We start from the raw sequence: 23,748 nt of genomic DNA, 5'->3' as shown, positions 1-23,748 counted from the left end.
CGTCTTCATATAATAGCCTCTGCCTTTCCCTCAGATAGGACTATCCCTGTGACTCAGATGGGAAAGAATCTGCCTGCATTGCAGGAGACCTGGGTTTGATCCCTAGGTTGGGAAGATCCCCTGGAGAAGGGAATGGCTACCCACTCCAGTATTCTTGCCTGGAAATTCCCATGGACAGAGGAGCCTGGAAGGCCACAGTCCATGGGGTTGCAAAGAATCAAACATGACTGAGTGACTAATATACTTTCACTTCCCTCAGAACTGCCTCTGAAACCTTAGGCCTGTTTCTCAACTTGACTCCATCTATGTCTGCATCTTTGGGGGAATGTCTACTTTGGAAAATGCTTACATCACACCATTTGCAATTTGGCTTTACCCATTTTTATTAAGCCTTTTATTGAAACAGCAACAAACGGGCGTCTCAACTTCAGGATAGTAGATGAGGATTTTTTTTTTTAAAGTATAGCTACAAATCTACCTATTCTAAACAGATAGGAATTTTATTTCTATTTTGTCTGGAGTATTTCACAGTAAAAACACCATGGAGTTAACAGAGTCTGGTAAGATTTGCGAGTATCATAGACAAAAGGACTTAGTTTTCCTTTATTAGGAGGAATAGTAAATTCTATAGGTATTGAGCACATATCAGCAACTCATAAAGTGGCAGTATTAATATTTTTTAAATCATTCCTATTTCCCACCCCTTATCTATTTTCTCATCACCAGATGATAAGAATGAAAGTTTGGTCCTAAAAGCCTTTTAAAATTAAGTTTTAAAAATTTTCTGATTATGTCAACGTCATGCAAGAGGTGAGCCTATCCTTCTTTTCAACACAAAGAAAAACAAATTGTATTTTCCACTTTGTAACTTGACCAGAACTTCCAAACCCACTGACTTTCCACCCTCCTTGCTCAGGGCACAGTGGCTGATTCTTCAGGAGCCCTTTTTGACCGTCTGTGGCTTGATGCTGTCAAGCCTTTGCCTGAAGTGGAACTTGGCAGTGTAGATGGATTGTATTTTGAGCTGCATCATACAGCTTTGTCCCTAAATTATTACTTTGCTAATGTTTTTAGGGATGAACAAGAAGCAGAAGGTGTCAGCCAAGGATGAGCCGGCTTCAAGCAGTAAAAACAGCAATGCATCTCAGGTATTATAGCAACTTGGGTGACTGTCTCTGATGGGTGAACTCTAGCGCCCTTAGCCAGCAAGATTTTGATAAATACTCAGGTTTTTAAATCTGCAAAATTATTTTAGGCATTGCTCATACAGAAACAAAACTCACCCTAAAATATAATCATCCAGATGCCTTTATTCAATCAGTATGCAGCAAATATTTATTGAGCTTCTACTAAAATGCTGGACATCTAGTCATTGAGCTATAGTGATAATCTACAATGGAAAAATCCTCTTGAAACCTGCATTCTACTGAGTGGATATAAATAAATTAAATATGGGACTTCCTGATGGTCCAGTGGTTAGGAATTTACCTTCCTAATGCAGGAAGGGTTCAGTCCCTAGTCAAGGAACTAAGATCCCACATACCTACGGACCAAAAAACCAAAACATAAAGCAGAAGTAATATTGTAACAAATTCAATAAATACTTTTAAAAACATCCACATTCAGGAAAACTTTAATAAATTAATTATTTATTTTAGTAAAATGTTAGATGGTGGTAAATCTTCTGGATAAAAATCAGGGAAAGAGGATGCTGAATGCTATGGGTTGAAGATAGAACTCGAATGAATGTTAAATGGAATGATGGGAAAAGAATGCTCTGAGAAGGTTCTAGTTGAGTCAGTGCCTGTAAGTGATGAGTACATGAGCCATGTGGCTGTCTGGAAGAAAGAACATTACAGGCATAGAGAAGAACAAACACAAATCCCTTGTTGTTTCAGAGAGAACAAGCATTCTGGACAAATTAAAATCCATCTGATAAATAATGTGACTTTAGATTTTTTAAAAAAATAGTGTAGCTAAGCTAATATCTGAAAACAAAAACAAACCCCCAGATTTTCTTCATGAGATGTTTCTAAAACCTCTGTGGCTTAATGTGTTATAAAAATGGGTTGATTTTGAATAGTGAGGTGATCTAGAAAAATTCATTGTGATATTTGAAAAGATAATGCAGCTTTGTTTCCCTCTAGAGATGCTAGACTTCCAGTAAAACTAAATTTGAGTTCTGATTCTGTGTTGTGGCTACTGAACTTTAAGTATTTTCAGGTCACTTATTTTGAAAGTGGTTTAATTATGATTATGTACAGAAATTAAGCGATCTAACAAATATATACTGACATTAAGAGAGAACTCAAGGATATTACTGCTAGTTGAGAAAGGCCATTTTTTAAAACTCTGGTGCTATCTTAGTGACTTTTTAATGATGATCTTTTCACTTGAGTGACTGTTCCATTTTTACTCTAATTCTTAAATTCTTTTGGAATTTAGTCACAGAAGAAAGGACAGCAATCCCAGTTCCTGCAAAGCCGTAACTTAAAATGCATAGCCTTATGTGAAGGTAAGTTGAAAGTTTTATAATCCCCATAGCATTTATTCTCAGTCTTACCAGTATTTAAGAATGTAAGTGTGGTCACAAAATGCTCATAATGGACTAGTGAAAGCTTTGTTCCTTATGACCATCTTGAAGAGCATAGATGGAAAATACAACAGAGATCATAAAGGTTAAAGAGCAGAACTGACAAGATTTCAAACAGTGCTATATTTTATTCTTGGCAGCTATCTCAGAAGAGTAATTATCTCTTTCTGATCAAGTATTGTTCATCTCTGTTGTTCATCTGTACCCCTTCCTCTTTATGTTGGTGTCTGAATGTACAATACCATGAAAAATCTGAAAGATGAACTGAGCACTGAGTAGATAACCCAGGAAGTCTTTCTTGTTCCACACTGAAATTATTCTTTTCTGAACCTGGGATAGAAAATTGATAGGTGATTTACAATATCATCTACTTTCCTTTGTTCTTGCTTTAAAGTCTGACTGTGGCTAAAAGTTCATTTTTTCTTCTTCTGTTGGGAGTTTTGGTAACCACTGGTAACTGTCTTTTAGGTTTTTCAACATTTGATAGTTATAGAGGATGCTAGGTTGCCCTCTACCTAGTTCCCAAGTCAGGACCTATTTGCCATCATAAATACAAAATGATTGCTTTCCTATTGTTATGCTAAGTGTGTTCCAAACATAAAATTGCTGCTTGGCATTTCACTGTTTTTATTTACATTTTTTGATAGTTTAATAAGATGAAACATTTTTCATATGTTAATTTGTACATGCAGTTTTGCTTTTGGATTTCTAAGAAAAGGAATATAGTAATTTATAATAAAATAGTTCTTTAATTTTATCTTCCCTTTACAGTGATCACCTCACCTGACCTGCACAAACATGGAGAGATATGGGTCGTCCCAAATACTGATCATGTCTGCACAAGATTCTTTTTTGTGTAAGTGTAAAGGCTTAAAATTCTACATTACTGTCTTCTCCATAAATGAGGTAATAGTGACTACATTATTGTTTGGTCACTTAAGCTGCTAAAATATAACAAGTATTTTCTCATGGACTTCCCTGGTAGCTCAGACAGTAAAACGTCTGCCTACAATGCAGAAGACCCGGGTTCAATCCCTGGGTCGGGAAGATCCTCTGGAGAAGGAAATGGCAGCCCATTCCAGGACTGTTGCCTGGAAAATCCTATGGACCGAGGAGCGTGGTAGGCTACAATCCATGGGGTCGCAAAGAGTTGGACGTGACTGACCGACGTCACTTTCTTTCACTTTCTCATCAGGGCTTCCCTAGTGGCTCAGGCGGTAAAGAATCCACCTGCAATGCAGGAGACCTGGGTTCGATCTCTGAGTCGAGAAGATCCCCTAGAGGAAGGCATGGCAAGCCACCACAGTATTCTTGCCTGGAGAATCCCCATAGACAGAGGAGCCAGGAAGGCTTACAGTAGATGCGGTTGCAAAGAGCCAGACACAACTGAGCAACTAAGCACAATACAGCATTTTCTTATCCAATTAATGTTTTTGTTTTATTTTAATAAGCTGTGAAAAACATGGATGTTTAAAAGCCATTAGCTTAGAAGATTTGAAGCAAAACACAGTCTCTTTAACCCCTGTGTATGTGTGTATTGTGTTGTTTGGTTGCTAAGTCACGTCTGACTCTTTTGGGACCCCATGGACTTTCGTCCGCCAGGCTCCTCTGTCCATGGAATTTTTCAGACAAGAATACTGAAGTGGATTGCCATTTCCTACTCCAGGGGATCTTCCCGACCCAGGGATCAAACCCACATCTCCTGCATTGGCAGGCAGGTTCTTTAGCATTAAGCCACCAGGGAAGGCCCCATGTGTATGTATACATGTGTATATAAGTGTACATATACATACATACATATACATACATCTTATACGTATCTAGGTAGATATACACATTAGATTACTTACAAAAGTGTGGTTATTGAGAAATCATAGGTAGAACAATAGCCTGGATCTAGTAGCACCAGAGCTGTTATACATCCTCCAGTCCCTAAAGACAAGAAGAGAAAGCGGTTATGAGAACCTGTTAGGAGAGTCATTTCTAGTTGATCGTGGCTCCATGAAAGGAGTCATGGCCGTCAATTCAGAGACGTAGGCAGTCCAGGGGGCCCTTGTGGGGTGGAACCAAGCAAAACCTTGATGTTGCCCTCCTGCCAGCACCCTGCTGGGACACCGCATTGGCCAAACTCCACCGGAAACTAGAGGGCAAGGGAAATTATTGATCAAGTCCATACGGTCAGCCTCCTGGGGCCAAAGGCAAGGTAGAGAAGGGTGGTCCATGGCTCTGGAGGCTCCCAGGAAAGCATCTGCTTTTTAAGGTTATAATTCAGATGAAGTTATAGCACAGCACAGGTCTCTTGTGGAAGGCAGTCATTGAATATTTTTTTTCCTTTCATCTTTCTTGCTCATATTGTTTCTTATTCATTGTTAGAAGATTGACTTTCTAAAAGACATCTCCAATCACAAAGTTTTTCAGTGAGTGTGAGCTGGAAATTTTGATGGAATAGTAACTCCAGAGTCCTTTCCTTAACCTGTCACTAATTAGTTAATCTATTCCTTTTAGTGTTATGTGTGCTAAGTTGCTTCAGTCGTGTCCCAACTCTTCGTGATCCCATTGACTGTAGCCTGCCAGGCTCCTCTGTCCATGATTCTCCAGGCAAGAATACTGGAGTGGGTTACCATTCCCTTCTCCAGGAGATCTTCTCCACCCAGAGATTGAACTGTGTCTCCTGTATTGTCAGACAGGTTCTTTACCACTAGCGCCACCTGGGAAGCCCCATTTAGTGTTATGCTAAAATTCAAATTTGTTGAGCTAAATAAACAACTTTAGATATGGAAGTACTCAGAAGTAGTATTATTTCTTTGCAGTTTTACACAAATTATATCTAAACTAAATCAGTAGGGCACATGTGTGGATATTGACTGGAGAGAAGGATTTCTGTATTTCATAAGAAAAAAATGAGGAAAGACCATCTGAAGACAAGAGAAGAAAATACTTTCAGTATCCTCAGATATTTTCCAAATAATACAGAGGGAAAAATTCTATTAAGGTAATGATTTTCATTTTGTTATAAACATAAATGAGATTTCATCCTTCATCCCTCAGGAGAGAAGAGACTAATTAAGGAAAACTGATAAGATTCAAAACACATCAAAAGGAAAATCCATTCACTAATGAATGTACATTCTAATTACAACCATCAGTTTCTTTCTTTATAAAAGATATAATCACAGACTTCTACTAGTGATGTGCCTCCCTAGTGAGTGGTACCATCTAGGAAAAAAATAAATTGAGGAGAAAAAATGAGTTTTCACAAATATTCTGTAATCAGACAGAAACTAAATTTCTGTTCTTATTTATTTATTTTACACATTGTGTGATTTCTAGTTAGGAACTTTTCCTGATGACTAGGACATAAAGTAGTGAATTATAATAAATTCCATGTTAATCTGATTTCCAGAATGAAGGAGAAAATAAAACAGCTGTGTGATATCCTAATCATATTCTTCCCAAGAAGTAAACAATAGCAGAGGCTGAGGGGGAAACAGGAGAAATTTTAGGGATTAGGGCATCAGAAGAAATTTAAAGTAAAATTTAAAGGACATATCAGGTAGGGAAAACAGAAGAATAAGGTGTTTGAAAAAAATTTTGTTGGAAAATTCCAAAAATGAATAAACTTAACCAAATATATATGCTTCAGGCAAAATGTAGTAATTCAGATTTTAAGAACAGGTTCCAGCCAGTTTTGAGTGTCTAGGAATTGATCAAGCTAAAGCTTGATTTTGTTACTGATCTTGAGACTCATGTGCACAAAGACATTAATGTCAATATGTAGAAAGCAGGCAGCTGTTTTTAAAGGGCCAGAATTTGGGCTTAAACAGGGCATGTGAAAACTACATTGTGCTCTGGTCATATACAACAAAAATGTTTATTTCACAGTAAATGGGGATTTTAAAGCTGGAGAGGAAAACTTAGTATTGATATTTTCTGTAAATGGGACTAAATTATAAAATCCAAGAGAAGGCAATTGATTGGGTGCATCTAGAGCCATGGGCACCCCATGTACACTACCCCCATTGCTGCCATAGTGAAAACTTGTAGAGATGGGAGTGTATCTTCTCCCTCAGCTACTCGGGACCAAGGACACTTTAAGAACTGCCAGGTTTTTGTATCTTTCTATCTGATGTTACAACCTAAATGTTTAATGCTTCTATGGTTCTTTGATTTAGAGCAGAAAGATTTGCAAATGATCTGTTATTGTATTTTCTTTGTCATATCAATATAAGGTATATATTTTCAAAATATTTCAAGATGTTCGGAAATTTAAGAGCTGGAAGGACAAAATAAAACAGACCATCTGCAGAAAAGAGATGTGGGGTATTTTCAGTTTCTGGAGTGAAGCAGGTATCTGTGCTAAATTTCAGAAATTCCTATCTAAATCTACTTTTTAAGGTCTAGCTCAAATACCACCTCTTCCATGAAGCTCCTAATAAAAATTAACCTCTCTTCCTGGTATTCCTACAGCTGAGTGCAGAACTTACATTTAAATTCAGTTTATTCGTTGTGTCTGACTCTTTCATGAGGCTATATGTTAACTCTTAAAGGGCAAAACTCCTATTGTTGTTGTTTTTTGGTTTTTGTTTTTTACTGCCCTGCATGCCCTGAATCAGCTTGCATGGTATATGATACACAGCTGCTTTTCAGTAAATTTTTAATGAACAAAAAGCGGGGGGAGCACAAAAAGGAAAATATTTTGGAATATGTATGGTTTTTATTTTAGGTCAGAGTTTGAAATATATCTTTAAAAGGTAGCTATAAGAAAAGTTTATGAAATAAGAACTGTAGAATGGCTATTTTGAGAAATAAGAGATACATTGCACCATGATTTTGCAAAAAAATACACAGTGTTTAAATGGGAACATAGCAAGGAGACAGCTTATTTATGAAGTTTCAGTCATGGCTCAGTGACATAAGCTGTGTGACATCAAACTGATACGATCTGAGAGCTTTGCTTCATCCCCAGTCTGTAATAAATCCAATTTCTCTGTCTCTAACTCAGATCTCTTTCCAAGATTGAAACTGCCACATCACTCCCCTACTTAAAAGTCTTTGATAGCTGCTTACTGCTTATAAGATGAAGTCCAGTCTCCTTTACAAAGGGAACCAACTGACTCCTTGATGCTTTGTTCTTTTTTTCAACACCACTGGGTTGAAGGAGGAAGAGATGCCCAGCTGCATGGCCCATCATTTTCCACTGGCCCCTGTTTCACACCTGGGATGTTACGCTGTGCAACCTGACCTGTATGCTGGGATTTCCGCACTCCATGCTGTTCTTCTTTCCTTTCTTCATTAAGTTTGGATCCTCTCTTTCATTCTTTTCCCTATTGCCTATCTCTTCAATATTGTCTGTCTAATTCCCACTGCTCTTTTAAATCTTAATGTATATATTCCCTCCTCCCAGAAACTTCTCTTGATGCCTTTGTGCTTTCTCCTTTTTGTTACTATATAACACCTTGGATGTGTTTCTATGATTGGATTGTTCTTTTTATTTATTGTCTCCTCCATTACTCCTCTGTATGCCTCTTGAGATTGGGGACTGCATAGCTCACTAGCATAGTGCTTGGCAGATCAGTAGGAATGAATGAAATGCCAATTTTATAACTGCTTGCTGTATATTTCCCTCCCCTCCAAAGTCGACTAATTTTCAAATCTTTATGTACAAAGGGAACCCTGTTATTGCTAAATCCCCTAGGTGCTTTCACAACTTCCTCCATCTCTGCAGTCACTTCATACATCAAGGAGACTTGGAACCTGAGCTGTGCTTTCAGTTTCTTTTTCGTTGCTTGCTAGTCATCAGTTCCCAAGAACATCTTTTCATGATTTTCTTCTGTGAACACATTTGTTTCCATGTGTATCGTAAACTCCCTGCAGTACACCAGGAGATTGCTAGTTATTTTCCATGCTTCTGCTTTCTTCATTGCTCCTAACTTATTTTTTATACTGCCAGATTATAAAAAAACATTGCCATTATTATACTAGTGGTACCTGTTCAATGTACAGAAACTGAAATCAAAAGCAAGTTAAAAGAGAGACAGTCACCCACCATATTCCCCCCTTAGAGTTAACAATGGTTAATAAGATCATACAATTTATACCACATTATTTTTCCAAAAGGAGAGTTTGATTATTCCTTGCTCATGAAGGCTAATAGTTATTAACAACAACAACAAAAGGCATTCTGCAACATGGTGCCCATCTGACTTGACTTCAATTATCCATATAAACCACTCATTGAATAAAATTACTTTCCAAGCCATTCCTTGAAAAAACTTGGAATTGTTTTTCCCATTCACTGTGCCTTTGCTCAGTCAGTACCAGTGCTTGGCCTTCTCACCAGTTCAGCCTTTAGTCAGCCTTTCCAGGCTTAACGATATGGTCTTTCCCATGGGGCCTTTCCCGGTGTCTCAGTCAGAGAGGATATCTGTCTTTACTGTGAGTTCTGCTTGCCCTTTCTTTGTTCACCCAGGCTGCCTTGTCCTCCAGTTAATTGCATAACTCTATTATCTCCCCTAGTAAAATGCAAATTCTGTCTGTGTTTGGGAATCTCGTGTCTTGTGCAGAAACACTTAATACATATTGAATGAAAGCAATGACAAAAGACTGAATGTTTTAACTTAATCAAGAAATTTCAACATGGGCTGTGAAGTAGACAGTGCACTTACAGCATCAGATTTCTTACAGGAACTTTGGAGACGTGCTGAATGTCATTCAGTTCACAGTGAATCTCTCCTCTCTGCAGCTAATGAAAAGCAGTACTACCATTTCTGAATTCCAGATTTAGGAAATCAGAAAACACATGTATGTGTACCAATCTTAAAACTGTCCCAAAGCTGCTATGGGCTTCCCAGGTGGTGCCAGTGGTAAAGAATCCTGCCAATGCAGCGAGAGACCCAGATTTGATCTCTGGGTCAGGAAGATCACCTGGAGAAGGAAATGGCAACCCATCCCGGTATCCTTGCATGGAGAATCCCGTAGACGGAGGAGCCTGGCTGGCCATAGTCCATGGAGTCGCCAAGAGTTGCCCACACTTGAGCAACCAACACTTTCACACTTTTTATATCACTAATAACATAAGTAATTTTTGTCTTCTTGCAGATAATTTCATATTTCCTTCTTCAGAAACCCCCACTCAAGTGTATCACTTCCCTGTTGATATCATTCTTGCTCTATTTCTTTTTAAAATTCTGTTGCTTTCTAGACGTAAGTAAACTTCAGTTTTATGTTAACAACTTAGTGTTTGTCTACAGTAATAATAACTGCAAAATAGTTTATATGCTATATTATAGTAAATGCTCTAATGCCACTAGTAATTCATGTATCTAAGCCCTGCTGGTTGACTAATTCAAATGGTAGTTGGGTTTTCCTTTATTATTATATAAGCTTCATAGTTTCAGACACCCAAATGCCTTTGATCAATTTTATCCTTCAGCCCTCAACTGTTGTACTTCCTGTGGGCTTCACAGATAATGGAAAAATAAGCATTTTTCTTGATACTTTCAGCTCAATTTCTCATTCTTACTCTCTGTTCTCTTCTCCCCTATGTTCTTCCTCTAAATCATTATAGTTTATTTAAAGAATGTGAGTCTCACCTCCTCTCCATAACGTCAAAGGCTGTTCGAGTGTCAGTGAATGTTTATTTGGGTACAGAAAACCCTTCCATCTGAATGGAAAATAGAGTGAGGGGAGAGTAATGGGGCATGACTGGAGAGGAAGTTTATGTTTGGATTATGAAGGACCCTAGTGTGAATGGCATTGATGGTGGATTTTGTTTTACATGTGAAGCGAAGGCCATCTGCATCACGCTAGCAGGGCAGAGAATAGTCTTGTAGGAGGGATGGTGGGGATAAGTGTACAGCTAGAAAGACTTGTTACAATGTTTATACAATAGCCTAGATCAGCGTTTCTCACTACAAAAAGAAATGTATTTGACATTGTGACCAGGGAAAGAACAATCTTACTTTGATTGGTACTTACTGCCCTTCTCTATTCTAATTTCATTGAAAAATTCTAGGCTGCACAACCTAAATCAATTTCAGAGCCTGCTAACTATATACAACCTGCAACTTGAAAATCACTCATTTAGATGAATAGTGTGTATAGTGCGCTTGGTTGTGTCCTACTCTGTGACCCCATGGACTGTAGCCCACTGGCTCCTCTGTCCATGACACTTACCAGGCCCAGAATATTGGAGTGGGTTGCCATTTCCTACCACAGGGGATCTTCCCAACCCAGGTGTCAAACTCAAGTCTCTTGCATCTCCTGCATTGGCAATCGAATTCTTTACCACTAGATTTGTTTACCAATGAAGGCCTAAATGAAGTTGATGGCGTCAGATTGAGAGAAGTTGCAAGTGAGAATAAGTAGGAAACTGTAAGTGAGATAGCTGGATGACTTATTGGATTTGGGCACATGGAATGACCAAGAATAACTGGTTTTCCTGTTATTCCTGATAGATGGTAGTACTTCAAGTTTAAAGATTGACAGAATAGAAAAGAGCAGTCAGTTTTGAATTAAGAAATTAAATTCGGTTTTAAATACACCACCTCTGTGATTTCTGTAGGAACTGTATAGTTAGGGCAAGATGTAAGGATTGGAGATACAGTTTTAGGAGTCAGCAAGTGGCTGATAGTAACAACAGTGGGAGAAACTAAAGTGAATTTGCATATCATGAAAAGAAAGAACACTGAGGAGTGAATTGTGAATAAAACCAGCATTAAAATGGGAGGTTAGGGAAGAAAATGCAATGAAGGAGACTGAGAATTAATAATCAAAGGGCCGACTAAGGAGGAAAGAGATGATACAGCTTCACGAAAAAGAGCCATCAACTGTATCCCATGCTGCGGACATAGTGGATATAGTCTTCTGATTGCCGTGGGCAACCATTGTCAGTATTTTTCAGGATAGTAATAGGACCTGAAGAATAATTGTGGTAGGTTAAGGAGAAAATGGAAATTATGATGTATTATAGAAAAATTTTAATCAACATCCACTTTAAATTGAAAAGAAGAGAGATGTAGGCTGGGATATCTATTAAGATGAGCATATTTTACTCAACACTGTATCCAAAGCACAGAGGACACAGTAGGTGTGTTGACTATACCCAAAGTACCATAGAGATAAGACAGACATAATCTCCTATGAGGAAATTTAGGCTGGAATTACACAGTGGACTGGTACCTGAAATTGGAAAGTCATCAAGAACAAAACAATTCTAGGACCTGCCATTCTTCCCACTTCTCTCAAAGCAATATGGTTTTCTTTGTGTCTGCTTTATACTCTTTTTGTCAGTCTCTTTAAAAAGTTTTCCATATCTGTATCCTAGAGGAGCTAGCTCAGTTGGTTTGGTAAAGCACCATTATCTCCTTTGGGCTGAGCCTGTAAACCAGGTTGCTTCCCCAGCCTTACTCAGAATTATGGATGGCTCAACCTACTCTTGATCCAGTGAGTAGCCAGAATTTATACAAAAACAAGACTAACATATTCTACTTGGCCAATAAAATATATTTCTACACGGTTTGCTTCAAAACACCTGATTCAGTTCAGTTCAGTTCAGTTCAGTCGCTCAGTCGTGTCTGACTCTTTGCGACCCCATGAATCGCAGCACGCCAGGCCTCCCTGTCCATCACGAACTCCCAGAGTTCACCCAGACTCACGTCCATCGAGTCCGTGATGCCATCCAGCCATCTCATCCTCTGTTGTCCCTTTCTCCTCCTGCCCCCAATCCCTCTCAGCATCAGAGTCTTTTCCAGTGAGTCAACTCTTCACATGAGGTGGCCAAAGTACTGGAGTTTCAGCTTTAGCATCATTTCTTCCAAAGAAATCCCAGGGCTGATCTCCTTCAGAATGGACTGGTTGGATCTCCTTGCAGTCCAAGGGACTCTCAAGAGTCTTCTCCAACACCACAGTTCAAAACCATCAATTCTTTGGTGCTCAGCCTTCTTCACAGTCCAACTCTCACATCCATACATGACTACTGGAAAAACCATAGCCTTGACTAGGCGGACCTTAGTCGGCAAAGTAATGTCTCTGCTTTTGAATGTGCTATCTAGGTTGGTCATAACGTTTCTTCCAAGGAGTAAGCGTCTTTTAATTTCATGGCTGCAGTCACCATCTGCAGTGATTTTGGAGCCCAGAAAAATAAAGTCTGACACTGTTTCCACTGTTTCCCCATCTATTTCCCATGAAGTGATGGGACCAGATGCCATGATCTTCATCTTCTGAATGTTGAGCTTTAAGCCAACTTTTTACTCTCCTCTTTCACTTTCATCAAGAGGCTTTTTAGTTCCTCTTCACTTTCTGCCATAGGGGTGGTGTCATCTGCATATCTGAGGTGATTGATGTTTCTCCTGGCAATCTTGATTCCAGCTTGTGTTTCTTCCAGTCCAGCATTTCTCATGATGTACTCTGCATATAAGTTAAATAAGCAGGGTGACAACATACAGCCTTGACATACTCCTTTTCCTATTTGGAACCAGTCTGTTGTTCCATGTCCAGTTCTAACTGTTGCTTCCTGACCTGCATACAGATTTCTCAAGAATAGCAAGAAGAGATAAGAAAGCCTTCTTCAGCGATCAATGCAAAGAAATAGAGGAAAACAATAGAATGGGAAAGACTAGAAATCTCTTCAAGAAAATTAGAGATACCAAGGGAACATTTCATGCAAAGATGGGCTCAATAAAGGACAGAAATGGTATGGACCTAACAGAAGCAGAAGATATTAAAAAGAGGTGGCAAGAATAAACAGAAGAACTGTACAAAAAAGATCTTCATGACCCAGATAATCATGATGGTGTGATCACTCATCTAGAGCCAGACATCTTGGAATGTGAAGTCAAGTGGACCTTAGAAAGCATCACTACGAACAAAGCTAGTGGGGGTGATGGAATTCCAATTGAGCTATTTCAAATCCTGAAAGGTGATGCTGTGAAAGTGCTGCACTCAATATGTCAGCAAGTTTGGAAAACTCAGCAGTGGCCACAGGACTGGAAAAGGTCAGTTTTCATTCCGATCCCAAAGAGAGGCAATGCCAAAGAATGCTCAAACTACCGCACAATTGCACTCATGTCACATGCTAGTAAAGTAATGCTCAAAATTCTCCAAGCCAGGCTTCAACAGTACGTGAACCGTGAACTCCCTGATGTTCAAGCTGGTTTTAGAAAAGGCAGAGGAACCAGAGATCAAATTGCCAACATCCGCTGGATCATGGAAAAAGCAAGAGAGTACCAGAAAAACATCTACTTCTGCTTTATTGACTATGCCAAAGCCTTTGACTGTGTGGATCACAATCAACTGTGGAAAATTCTGAAAGAGATGGGAATACCAGACCACCTGACCTGCCTCTTGAGAAACACCTGATTAGATCTGGATAATTCTAAAGTGTTTTGCTTTACACATTCTCTACTTTGTAACAGGGGCTTCTCAGGTGGCACTACTGGTGGAGAACCCACCTGCCAATGCAGGAGACATAAAGAGTTGAAGGTTCAACCACTGAGTCAGGAAGATCCCCTGGAGGAGGACATGGCAACCCACTCCAGTATTCTTGCCTGGAGAATCCCATGGACAGAGGAACCTAGTCCATAAGGTCATAAAAAGTCGGACATGACTGAATATTGTTTGATCTCCTGAGAAAATATTTACCACTGGGCTTTGTATCATATATCCTATTCTTTTTTCACAATAATGTTTCACCACTGAATGCTTATGTATACTTACGTGTATGTGTGTATTTGCACAGTAAGAATTAACCAAGTAGGCAACCTTGGGCCATTTCGTAGGAGTTTAAAAAAGAAAGTGTTAATCTCTCAGTTGTGTCTGACTCTTTGCGACCCCATGGACTGTAGCCTGCCAGGCTCCTCTGTCCACGGGATTCTCCAGGCAGGAATACTGGAGTGGGTAGCCGTTTCCTTCAGGGGATCTTCCCAACCCAGGGGTTAAACCCGGGTCTCCTGCATTAAAGGCACATTCTTTACCATCTACATTACCAAGGAAGCCCCCGTAGGAGTTTAACCTTGATACAGATGCAGTTATCACTAGGTTTTTAAGCAGTTGATTATATAAAGACCTAACTTCTCATTGTTATATGTCATTTATTTCATTTTTCTGTATTGTACCATTTCAGGAGAATTTTAAGTTTGGTGAGAAAAAGACAGTGGCACACATTAATCTCTGAGACTTTGTGCTTACACCCCTGGTTATCTATTTTGAAGTAATTACCACTCCTCTAAAGCTTCTGTCTTGAAGTCATTTTTATGAAGTAAAATTAATTCATTACTTATTCTACTCTGAATGTTATCATGGAAGTTTAAAAATTCATTCTTGGGAAATTCTTATTGCCCAAGTTAGTTTATTTGAGGAAATGAATTATCATCTAAAATGTAATTATGTCTTTCTAAAGGACTTAGTTATCACTGTCTTTTAATGTTGAATTTTCACTTCTATTGCTTAGCTAAACTTGGCAGACTTGCTTTCTTATGTGTAGTACCAGCATAAATAAGAATAGCGTTTTAGTTGGACTAAATACAGCAACCAGTGGTAAGAAAAAAAAAAAAAAAACCAGCACTGATTACAACCGAATAGTAATTAAAAGGCAAGAATCCCGCAGGAGCAATGGTAGAAGGTAAGGTGATTTTTCTGAGAGTGTTACTGATCAGAAAATAAAGAAATAATTGAAGTAGGAGTGGAGCAAAGAAGTCAAGAAACCAAAGAACATAAAACTGAAGTCAGTATGCTCTTTCTCAGCAGGCTTCAGATAACAACTGCTGTGGGAAATGTTTGCAGGGCCAAAGACACTGGGATGCTTCCTCCATTCAAGCAATGCTTTATGGGGGGTTAAAATTTAAAATGAAGGGGTAAATCAGGGCATGATGTGGAATAATCATGTGTTTAGTCATGTGACCTTTTCTGCATTTAGTAATGTGATCCTGTTATTAAATATAACTGAGAATCGTCTTTCTCTTGATTCCTTTGGACTGTACTTTAGGTACAGATAGCATTTCTAAGCTGTCTTAAGTGCTCTGAAAATGTTCTTGAATGTTTCATCTTTTTGAATGTTTTATGTTTTTGTGTTTTAGCTATGAAGATGGCCAAGTGGGAGACGCAAATATTAACACACAAGAAGGAGGCATTCACAAAGAGATCCTTCGAGTAATTGGTAATCAAACTGCTACTGGTTAAAGGACCACCATTTAATTAACATGATTTGAAAGCCTTCCTCGGGTTCAAAGCTGGATTTTGAACTGAAGAAGATGATAAAATAATTTATTGTTATTATAAACAAAATTAACCCTTTGAATACTGATTTTTTTCTTAGTATTTCTAAGTATATCATTAAATACCTAAAATGGTATATAATTTATCAATTGTAGGGTTATGGAATCTAGTAATAAAATTACAACAGCACTTAAACTGAAGTTTGGGTTCCTCACACAATAAACAGATTGAAAAAACAGTTTTGTGCTGATATTTTTATATTAAACTCTCTAATTGGAAATTTAATATTATATACCGACATCTTAGGGTACCAAAAGAGAATTGAAAGCATTTTATAATGGCGTCTAAATCTATAAGAGACTTTGCAATAAGTATAATGTTTGCCCATTCTGATGTGCTATATAATTAGCAGTATGAAAGTTCAAATGTTTTGGGGAGGGATGTTTCCTAATCTGTTATTTTTCCTTATATAAAAACAATTAGGTCTTTAGATGTAGCGCTTTGCCTAAAAGTATGTAATATATGTATCTATAGATTCATGCATCAAATGTCTGATTGTGCATATATGTGTGTATCTACACATATATGTATTTTAACAACAAAGATGGCATAGCTCCACAGTTCTGTTCTCATTCAATGGAAAGAAAATAATATTCTCTCCGGACATAAAGCAAGATATGAGCCAAATTCATCACCATTCATTCACTGAAAATATTTGCAAACAAATTTTCTATTTGTTTAAAGAATTTTTCTTTCAGTTAAACTCTTTATAACATTTTAATGTTGTAATCTGGGGTATGTAGACACCCCTGGTGGACTAAATCTGTATTTGAATGATCATATGTTTAAAAGAAAGACCTTGAATTTAACCAAACAGTATATATATTTTTATTTCCTACAATGGAATGTTTTTTACATTTATTTATACCACACCAGCCTTTTTATATTTTTTCATTTAAGACCTGTGCTTAGTTTGTTTTTCATGTTGAGAAAGAAGACAAACTTCGAAATTTCTTTTATATTAAAAGAATATGAATACGTTTACAGAGAACAATAACACCAGCTCTCAGCATTCTCTTTCAAGTCATGTGCTCATCAAAACCATTTCTGTTTCTTTGGATCCTAAGTTCTTATTCATTACAAGTTTTAATTGACAGTGTTGATTTTCCTGCATGATGTTTTTGGAATAAGGCCATTCATGAGAGCAGTTTAATTAGCAAGTCTGCCACTCTATTCAAACCCTGAATCAAGGCTCATATCTGACTCTGTTCAAAAAGAAAAAATTTTAAATGTACACTCATTTGCAAGTATAATATTATAAATTCTGTGCTTCCTTTGGTATAAAAGGTGAGAACAAAGGTCATCCACATTGTTAAGGGTTGCCATCTAGGAAGCATTTCTTAATCATTTGTTTTCTTATATTGTAAATAATTGATATGCCACTTATTTCTGCCAAGATAGACTTGAAGTGGTTGGGATATTCATCATTGTGATAGGATCCACTTAAAATATTGATCTGTTTTGACTTGTGCCTCTGAACTCAAGGCCAGACTGAAGGATAATATTGGTATGGTAGGGCCAAGATACAGTATCTTATTCAGTCTTCTGTGACGGGATATTTGAAGTCTTTACATGGGACAAGAGGACTACTTGCTTCTTTCTGCCATGACTCCCATAGTCTCCCAAGTCCCTTTACTGTGTTTTAAAAAGTAACAAAAGTAAAAAAAATTACTTTTTCAAAATAATTTTGTGGGACATTCATATATATGACATAAATACAAGGCTGTAATAGCAGAATTTGGAAATTGAAATCCTGAAACTGCATATGTTTGGCCACTAGGACCACTGAGGCACCTCCAAAAACTATCTGTAGTACCTCCAAGCATAATTTAAAAATCACCAATCCAGTAAGGGTTTATTTAACAGTTGAGTGATGAGTTAGGAGTGTAGTGTTAGAAGCTGAACTGGAAAGGGAGCTTGGAGGACTCAAGGGAGACTATTTAGAGGAGATAAAACGTCATAATACAAACTTCTACTATCAACTGAAGTATGAAAGTAGATTCAGCTAACAGAGCAAGGGAAGTAATTGATAGCTTTAATGCCTACTAAATTATTACAGATAATAGACATCTTTTATGATAATGTCTTCTAATGATAATCAATTGAATGCTTTTGCAAGGCAGACTGACAGATTTTAATTTTTTTTGAAAAATTGTCAGAGCCTTTTTAAGCCAATATTCTAAAAGTAAATATTTAAATCAACAGTCCAAAATCCAGTCTTTTAATTGGACTTTTGATGTTGGGAATACTATAGTATACTGATGCTTATCTTTATTTCTACAGAATCTAATTTCAATACCTATTAGTAGATGAATATCGTGCTTTCAAAATCCAAGCAGGTCCTTTAAATTTAGAAGTTTAAAAATTATCACGCCTTGATTCAGTCACTTCTTTTAAGAAATTATCTTTTGACTTATTTGATGATTCCAAATATGTGATATTGTGTTGTTCTTCTATAATCATTTGAAGTCTGTTCACTGATGCTTTGTAATAGTTACATTATTGATGTAGCCATTACTGCTTAATATTAACTCACTGAGCAAAAGCAATCATTTATTTTAATTCTTAAAGTAGGGGAAGAAGAGCCTTAATTTATTAGTTCTACTTTTTTTTTTCCTGCATTACTGATTTTGTAAACATTTCACTATGAATAATTCCTCCTCTGTCATTGTCCAGTGTATTTAAGAAGAGAAGAAAATGATCAAACATTCAAGAAGAGAAAAACAGTAATAATATACTTATAGCCTTGTGCTATAAAATACATTATGATGAGGTCTTTGATGCCTTAAATTGTATTCTGTTACAATTATTTTTATTTTGTTGCTCAACAAATCTCAGTCAAATATTGGATTTGAAGGTGGTTTTTAAATTTAAAATTTAAATGTAAGAGTGTCACCTCCTTAAATTCATTCTCAAATACTATGTGATACAAGAAACTTAGGCAAGCTATTTTAATGCTATGATATTTCTCATTCAAAAATTTAAGAGTTTAGAAAAGAAATCTCTCGATTATTCTCCCCTTAGCTAAAAGAAAGGAAACTTTTAATATGTAAGTCTATGAATCTTTACTATCACTGAAAGAATTTTAACAGTACTTTATACTGTAATACCATAATTTGCCTTAGGGCATGGGGTTTTAGAAAATTCTAAGGAAGACTTCATCATCCTTGTTAAAGTTTGAATGACTTCATCAGACAGTGATTTAGTATGTCATGAAGGGACATTCAACCTTGGACTGTCTGCCATCTAAATATATGGATTTCATGGTGGCACTTGAAGCACATTTTAAAAATATGTTATTCTATGGTCCTGCTGAATTCTTCATTATAATACTACCTCAGGACGAATGATAGAATGTCTGTTAAGATAAACTGGGTTTCCAGTATAAGGATCAAATAAAATTTTACAAATAGAAGTGATCAAGTAATTAAACAGTCAAGACCATGCTGGATCTTTGTTATCAATTACCTCTTGACAGTACGGTAATATGGATATTTCAGTCACCAATGATGAATAACATAGTTATCACTCAGTGAGTTATGTGAAGGGGTTTCAATCTGCAAAATTTAAAGATAATTAGTTCCCTTTAAGACTGGTTTTCTACATGGGTCAATTTTATGTCCATTTACCTGAAGCTGCAAAAAATTGCCCACTCTTAACAATTAAAGGATTAAAATACCCAACTGCTATACCAGAATGGCAGATTGAATATTCAAATATTCTCGCGTTGAATGCCTGCTAAATTTTTGTCAGATTATAAATTTGATGTATATTATTACCCAGTAAATTTTTCCTGGGAATTTTGTATACACTCTGATATATTAGGATAAGTTTTTGTAGTTCAAAGGAATTTCAGATAGTTTTTAGACAAAACATATCCATGAGTGTGAAAAAGCTGTGTTGAAGAATAGATTGCATTACACATTTACCAGCAAGTCAGTAAAAAATAGTGCTTATTTACATAGTCAACATAATTTAATGTCCTGAAAATAATTTCTTCAATTGCCCAATATTTAATGTATCATTTGAGATTTTAAAAAATGCAGCCACTCCTTTATGTAAACATTAAGACATGCCTATGTTTCTTTAACTCTACAGCCTTCTTTACAATAAATTTATTGACTTCTGTGCACAAAATAGTATTGCAACCTGCTATTTAGCCTTTGGTGCCTTAGAGTTACTATAAATATTTAACAATATGTACATAATGTAAATACTGCCAAAAGATCACTAAGGCCAAATATTTTCTCTATTCACTTTTTACTGCACTTGCTTTCTATTGCTACTTAAGCCTCTTTTATCCAGCTTTGTAATAGTTTTAACATTGTAGCCAATGTAAATGTTTACTTTCAATAAATCTGAATTTGTTCAACAAGTATGGTATATGTGGGCACTATTTTGAAAACTCGGTTAGGCCTTAGATATTCCTCATGATGAATCTTGCTTCTGGGGACTAGATATTTGAAGTTCTCAACAAACTCTAAAAATGATGCTGCCCTTTTTACTTAAAAATACTTTTAAAATAAGAGCAAATAAAAGAAACACTCTTCTTGCCAATATTCCCCCAACTATTAATAGTTGTGATAGATTTATTTGGTCATGTGAATACCATTTTAATTTCAAGTTCCATCAAGAAATACAGAATTCAAACAAAATATTTTTGTACATTTTATATATATATATGTATGCTCTATTTATAAACCCACTGGATGGTATCAACTGGAGCATCTCAAATGAACTGTCCCAACTTCTCTAAGCATTATGACTTGATTAGTAATTGAAAATTGATTGTTAGAGCACCACTTTTTATAAAATGCACTTCATTAACTGAATAAGATATTAGTCCATAAATAAATACTGTTCTCTAAACACTTTAGTAGTAAATATTTGTGAAGAGCTAAGTTTATATTTTCATATAAATATTTTATTTATGTTACCTTTATAGCTATGAAACCATAGATAACAGATTTCTGTTTTTTAGGTTTGATTTCAGTCACTCTAGAAATATTTGTTAAGAGTTTTAGTATGTATCTTGATGGTCGGTTTAAGGAATAGAGAGTATTAGATTTTGTGTTGATCTCATGGAGCTTTCAATCTATTTGGAAAATGAAAACATACACTTTTGGAAATAATTCATGTATAGCCCAAAGTCAGTGATGCTGAATGGGAACAACCAACAATACAGGCAACGATGGAAGAGATGGCTTGGGAGATCTGTGGGCATGAGGACAAATAATAGACTGTCCCCTATCTGAGGACAAAGTCTTTAAAACAAAGATAGAACAAAGCTGATAAGAGACAGAAAGTAGGTTTGCAGATGGAGGACTTGAGTGAAGCTACACAAGCTCCTAAATACTTTTATATTTGTTGAAATAAAAACTGCAATCCAAATGGCATTTTGATCCTTTAATCCTTTGTTAATAGGACACTTAATCCTTAAATTGGTGTTGATGAGTAGTGTACTACTAATTTCCATTTACTTACTCACCACTTTTTCATAATCTTTCTGCAACAAAGTTACAATGATTTGCTTTTATATCTGCTTTTGCTTTGTTGTAGATAATGATAATGTGTATATTAAAAAGCACTTAGCTGCTTTTGAATGTTTAGTTTTGGATTGCTCAACCAGATTTTTAATGATTATCTTTTTGACCTCATGCCTCAGTCTTACTGACTGCTGAAGCTGTCATTCCCTCTGACAGGGAATGACATTTCTCCTCATAGGAATGTTGCTGGCAAGAGTGTTGTTCTGCATTCCAGGTTAACTAAGTAAAAGTTATACAGGCCACTTTTTTTGAAAGCCAGTGTTGAGAATTCAGTGAATAGTTGGCCTCTATCTCTGTTCCCAACTTCCAGGTCCCTTTTTAAAAGTATTTCAAATAGTAGTCATTTGTAACTTGTATCTAAAAAAAGGCTGAAAATTTCAAAGATACTGAATATATATACGTTTTAAAATCATGTATTCTGGAGTTTTGGATAAGAGTAATTTTTAGTTAGATAAGATTTGCTTTATGTAGCTCTTGATAGTTTAGAAAGCACTTATTTTATCATCAACATAACTGTAGAATGTGTTAGCAGATATGTTTAGCTTATGTAGATGAGAACTTAAACACCTTGCCAAAGGGATCCTTAGGCTCCAAACCTAGGGTAAGGGTTTCTTAATCTCATCTTTGTGCTCTAATAAATCATGTTTATTACTGTTGAGATCCTCACTTGGCAAAATGGATAGCAAGTGTAAGATAGCAGACTCCCAGGAAGAGTTAGTAAAGAGTTAAGTCTGGTTGCTTTGAAGAGTTCTGTCAAGGAATTGTTCAGTACAATAACACAGGCTGGGTGGTGTGGTTTTATTCTGGAGAATCTGGAAGGAAAGAAACCTGCACTTGACTGCCATGGAAAAATCATTGTCAACCCTTGGGTGGGTGACCTCATGAAAGTGGGGATTTGGAAGCATGCTGGCAGCTGTATTCAGAAGGATTTCAGAGGAGGCAGAAAGCAAGAAACATTGAAAGTCGGTTTTAGTAATACTGACAGGTACAAAAGCTTGTATATAAGGAACTGAGAAAAAGAATGGACAGAAGAAATGGAGAGGATTTAGGAAAAAGCAATAAATTAAGAAATAAGCAACTAAATGTGTATGTTAGAGATAACTTGATATAAATTGAGGACAGTTTTCCCCTCAACTTTGTATTGGAGATCAATTAAAATTCTGCTAGTCTTTTTATTATTCAGGAAAGAGAGGCCTACCTGAAGACAGTGGTCTCTGAATGTTCTCTACACAAAGAAGCCTAAAAACACACATTTAGCCAAGTGAAGGGGAACTGTAGGGGAGGGATGTTCTGGACCATAAAGGGACATGTTTGCAAATACACTTCACCTCCTCCTGTCAAAGCAGGCTTGCTAAACACTAAGATCTGTAAGAGAATGGTGGCAGGAATTTGGTTAAGTTTTGTCTGTTATGATGTGACTTATCATTTCCCAGGAAATGGCAACCCACTCCAGTATTCTTGCCTCATGGACAGAGGAGCCTGGCAGGCTACAGTTCATGGGGTCGCAAAGAGTTGTACACAACTCAGCGAATGAGCACAAGTCCATCAAATTGTCAAGTTGTGTGTGTGTGTGTGTGTTCAATGCATTGTAACATGGGCAACGCTGAAGACTCGTCACTCAGGATGGTGGCCTCTTACTCTTCACACTCTGCTTGGGAGACACTGTCCACCCTGAATGGCTCAGCTCCCACTTGTCTGATGACTTCTAAACAGCTGTTGTTCCTGCCTCTTCCCTGAGTTCAAATTCCTATGATCAAATACTGCCAGACAAACACCTCTTCCACGGTGCTCCTGGGATACCTCAGATAAACTCTAACCAGTATCCCCACACCCCACCATTCTCTCCTCTTGTACTCCTCTCCAAAAACCAGTCAGCACCATCCACCTGTTGACTCAAACCAGGAGGCAAGGTGTCCACTATTCCCCCCTGTCACTCAGTCCCCACCAATCAATATCCAGATCATTTTAGTTCCCCTTTGTGACTGTCTTGAGTGCGTTCAATTTTCTTGGTCTCTTCTGTGGCTTCTTTTGTTAACTTTTATGTGAGTTATGTCAATATCTTCCTGTGATTCTCCTTGACTGAATCTGAGACCCTCTCCCTGGAACAGACATTGAGCTAGCAAATATGAGCACAGCCTATGACTGTTAATATTCTGAATGTTAGACATGTATGTTAGTAAAGAGACACTGCCTCAAGTCTCACGCACCCAGATGCAAGAATTAACTAAGGGTTAACTTGGTGCACAACAGACTCTCCTGTATTTGGTCCCTACTAAATACGCTACTAGATACATATGTTTAAATTTTATTGAAGTATAGTTGACATATAATGTGTTA

At 37.0% G+C, this 23,748-nt stretch overlaps 1 protein-coding gene across 3 annotated transcripts in view; it reads left to right on the top strand.

Moving 5' to 3' along the window:
- Positions 1-16,043, top strand: part of PARP8 (poly(ADP-ribose) polymerase family member 8) — a 192,153-nt gene extending 176,110 nt beyond the window's left edge. For all 3 annotated transcript variants that reach the window (XM_069556386.1, XM_069556384.1, XM_069556385.1), the window contains 4 exons: positions 1,075-1,148; positions 2,446-2,515; positions 3,365-3,449; positions 15,667-16,043. In XM_069556386.1, coding sequence (XP_069412487.1) covers positions 1,075-1,148; positions 2,446-2,515; positions 3,365-3,449; positions 15,667-15,769 — 332 coding nt within the window. In that variant the 3' untranslated portion in view covers positions 15,770-16,043. The remainder of the gene's footprint in view (positions 1-1,074; positions 1,149-2,445; positions 2,516-3,364; positions 3,450-15,666) is intronic.
- The last annotated feature ends 7,705 nt before the right edge of the window (positions 16,044-23,748 follow it).

Source organism: Ovis canadensis, chromosome 16, assembly GCF_042477335.2.
Source record: "Ovis canadensis isolate MfBH-ARS-UI-01 breed Bighorn chromosome 16, ARS-UI_OviCan_v2, whole genome shotgun sequence".
NCBI lineage: Eukaryota > Metazoa > Chordata > Mammalia > Artiodactyla > Bovidae > Ovis > Ovis canadensis.
This window is presented reverse-complemented; position numbering and strand designations above follow the sequence as displayed.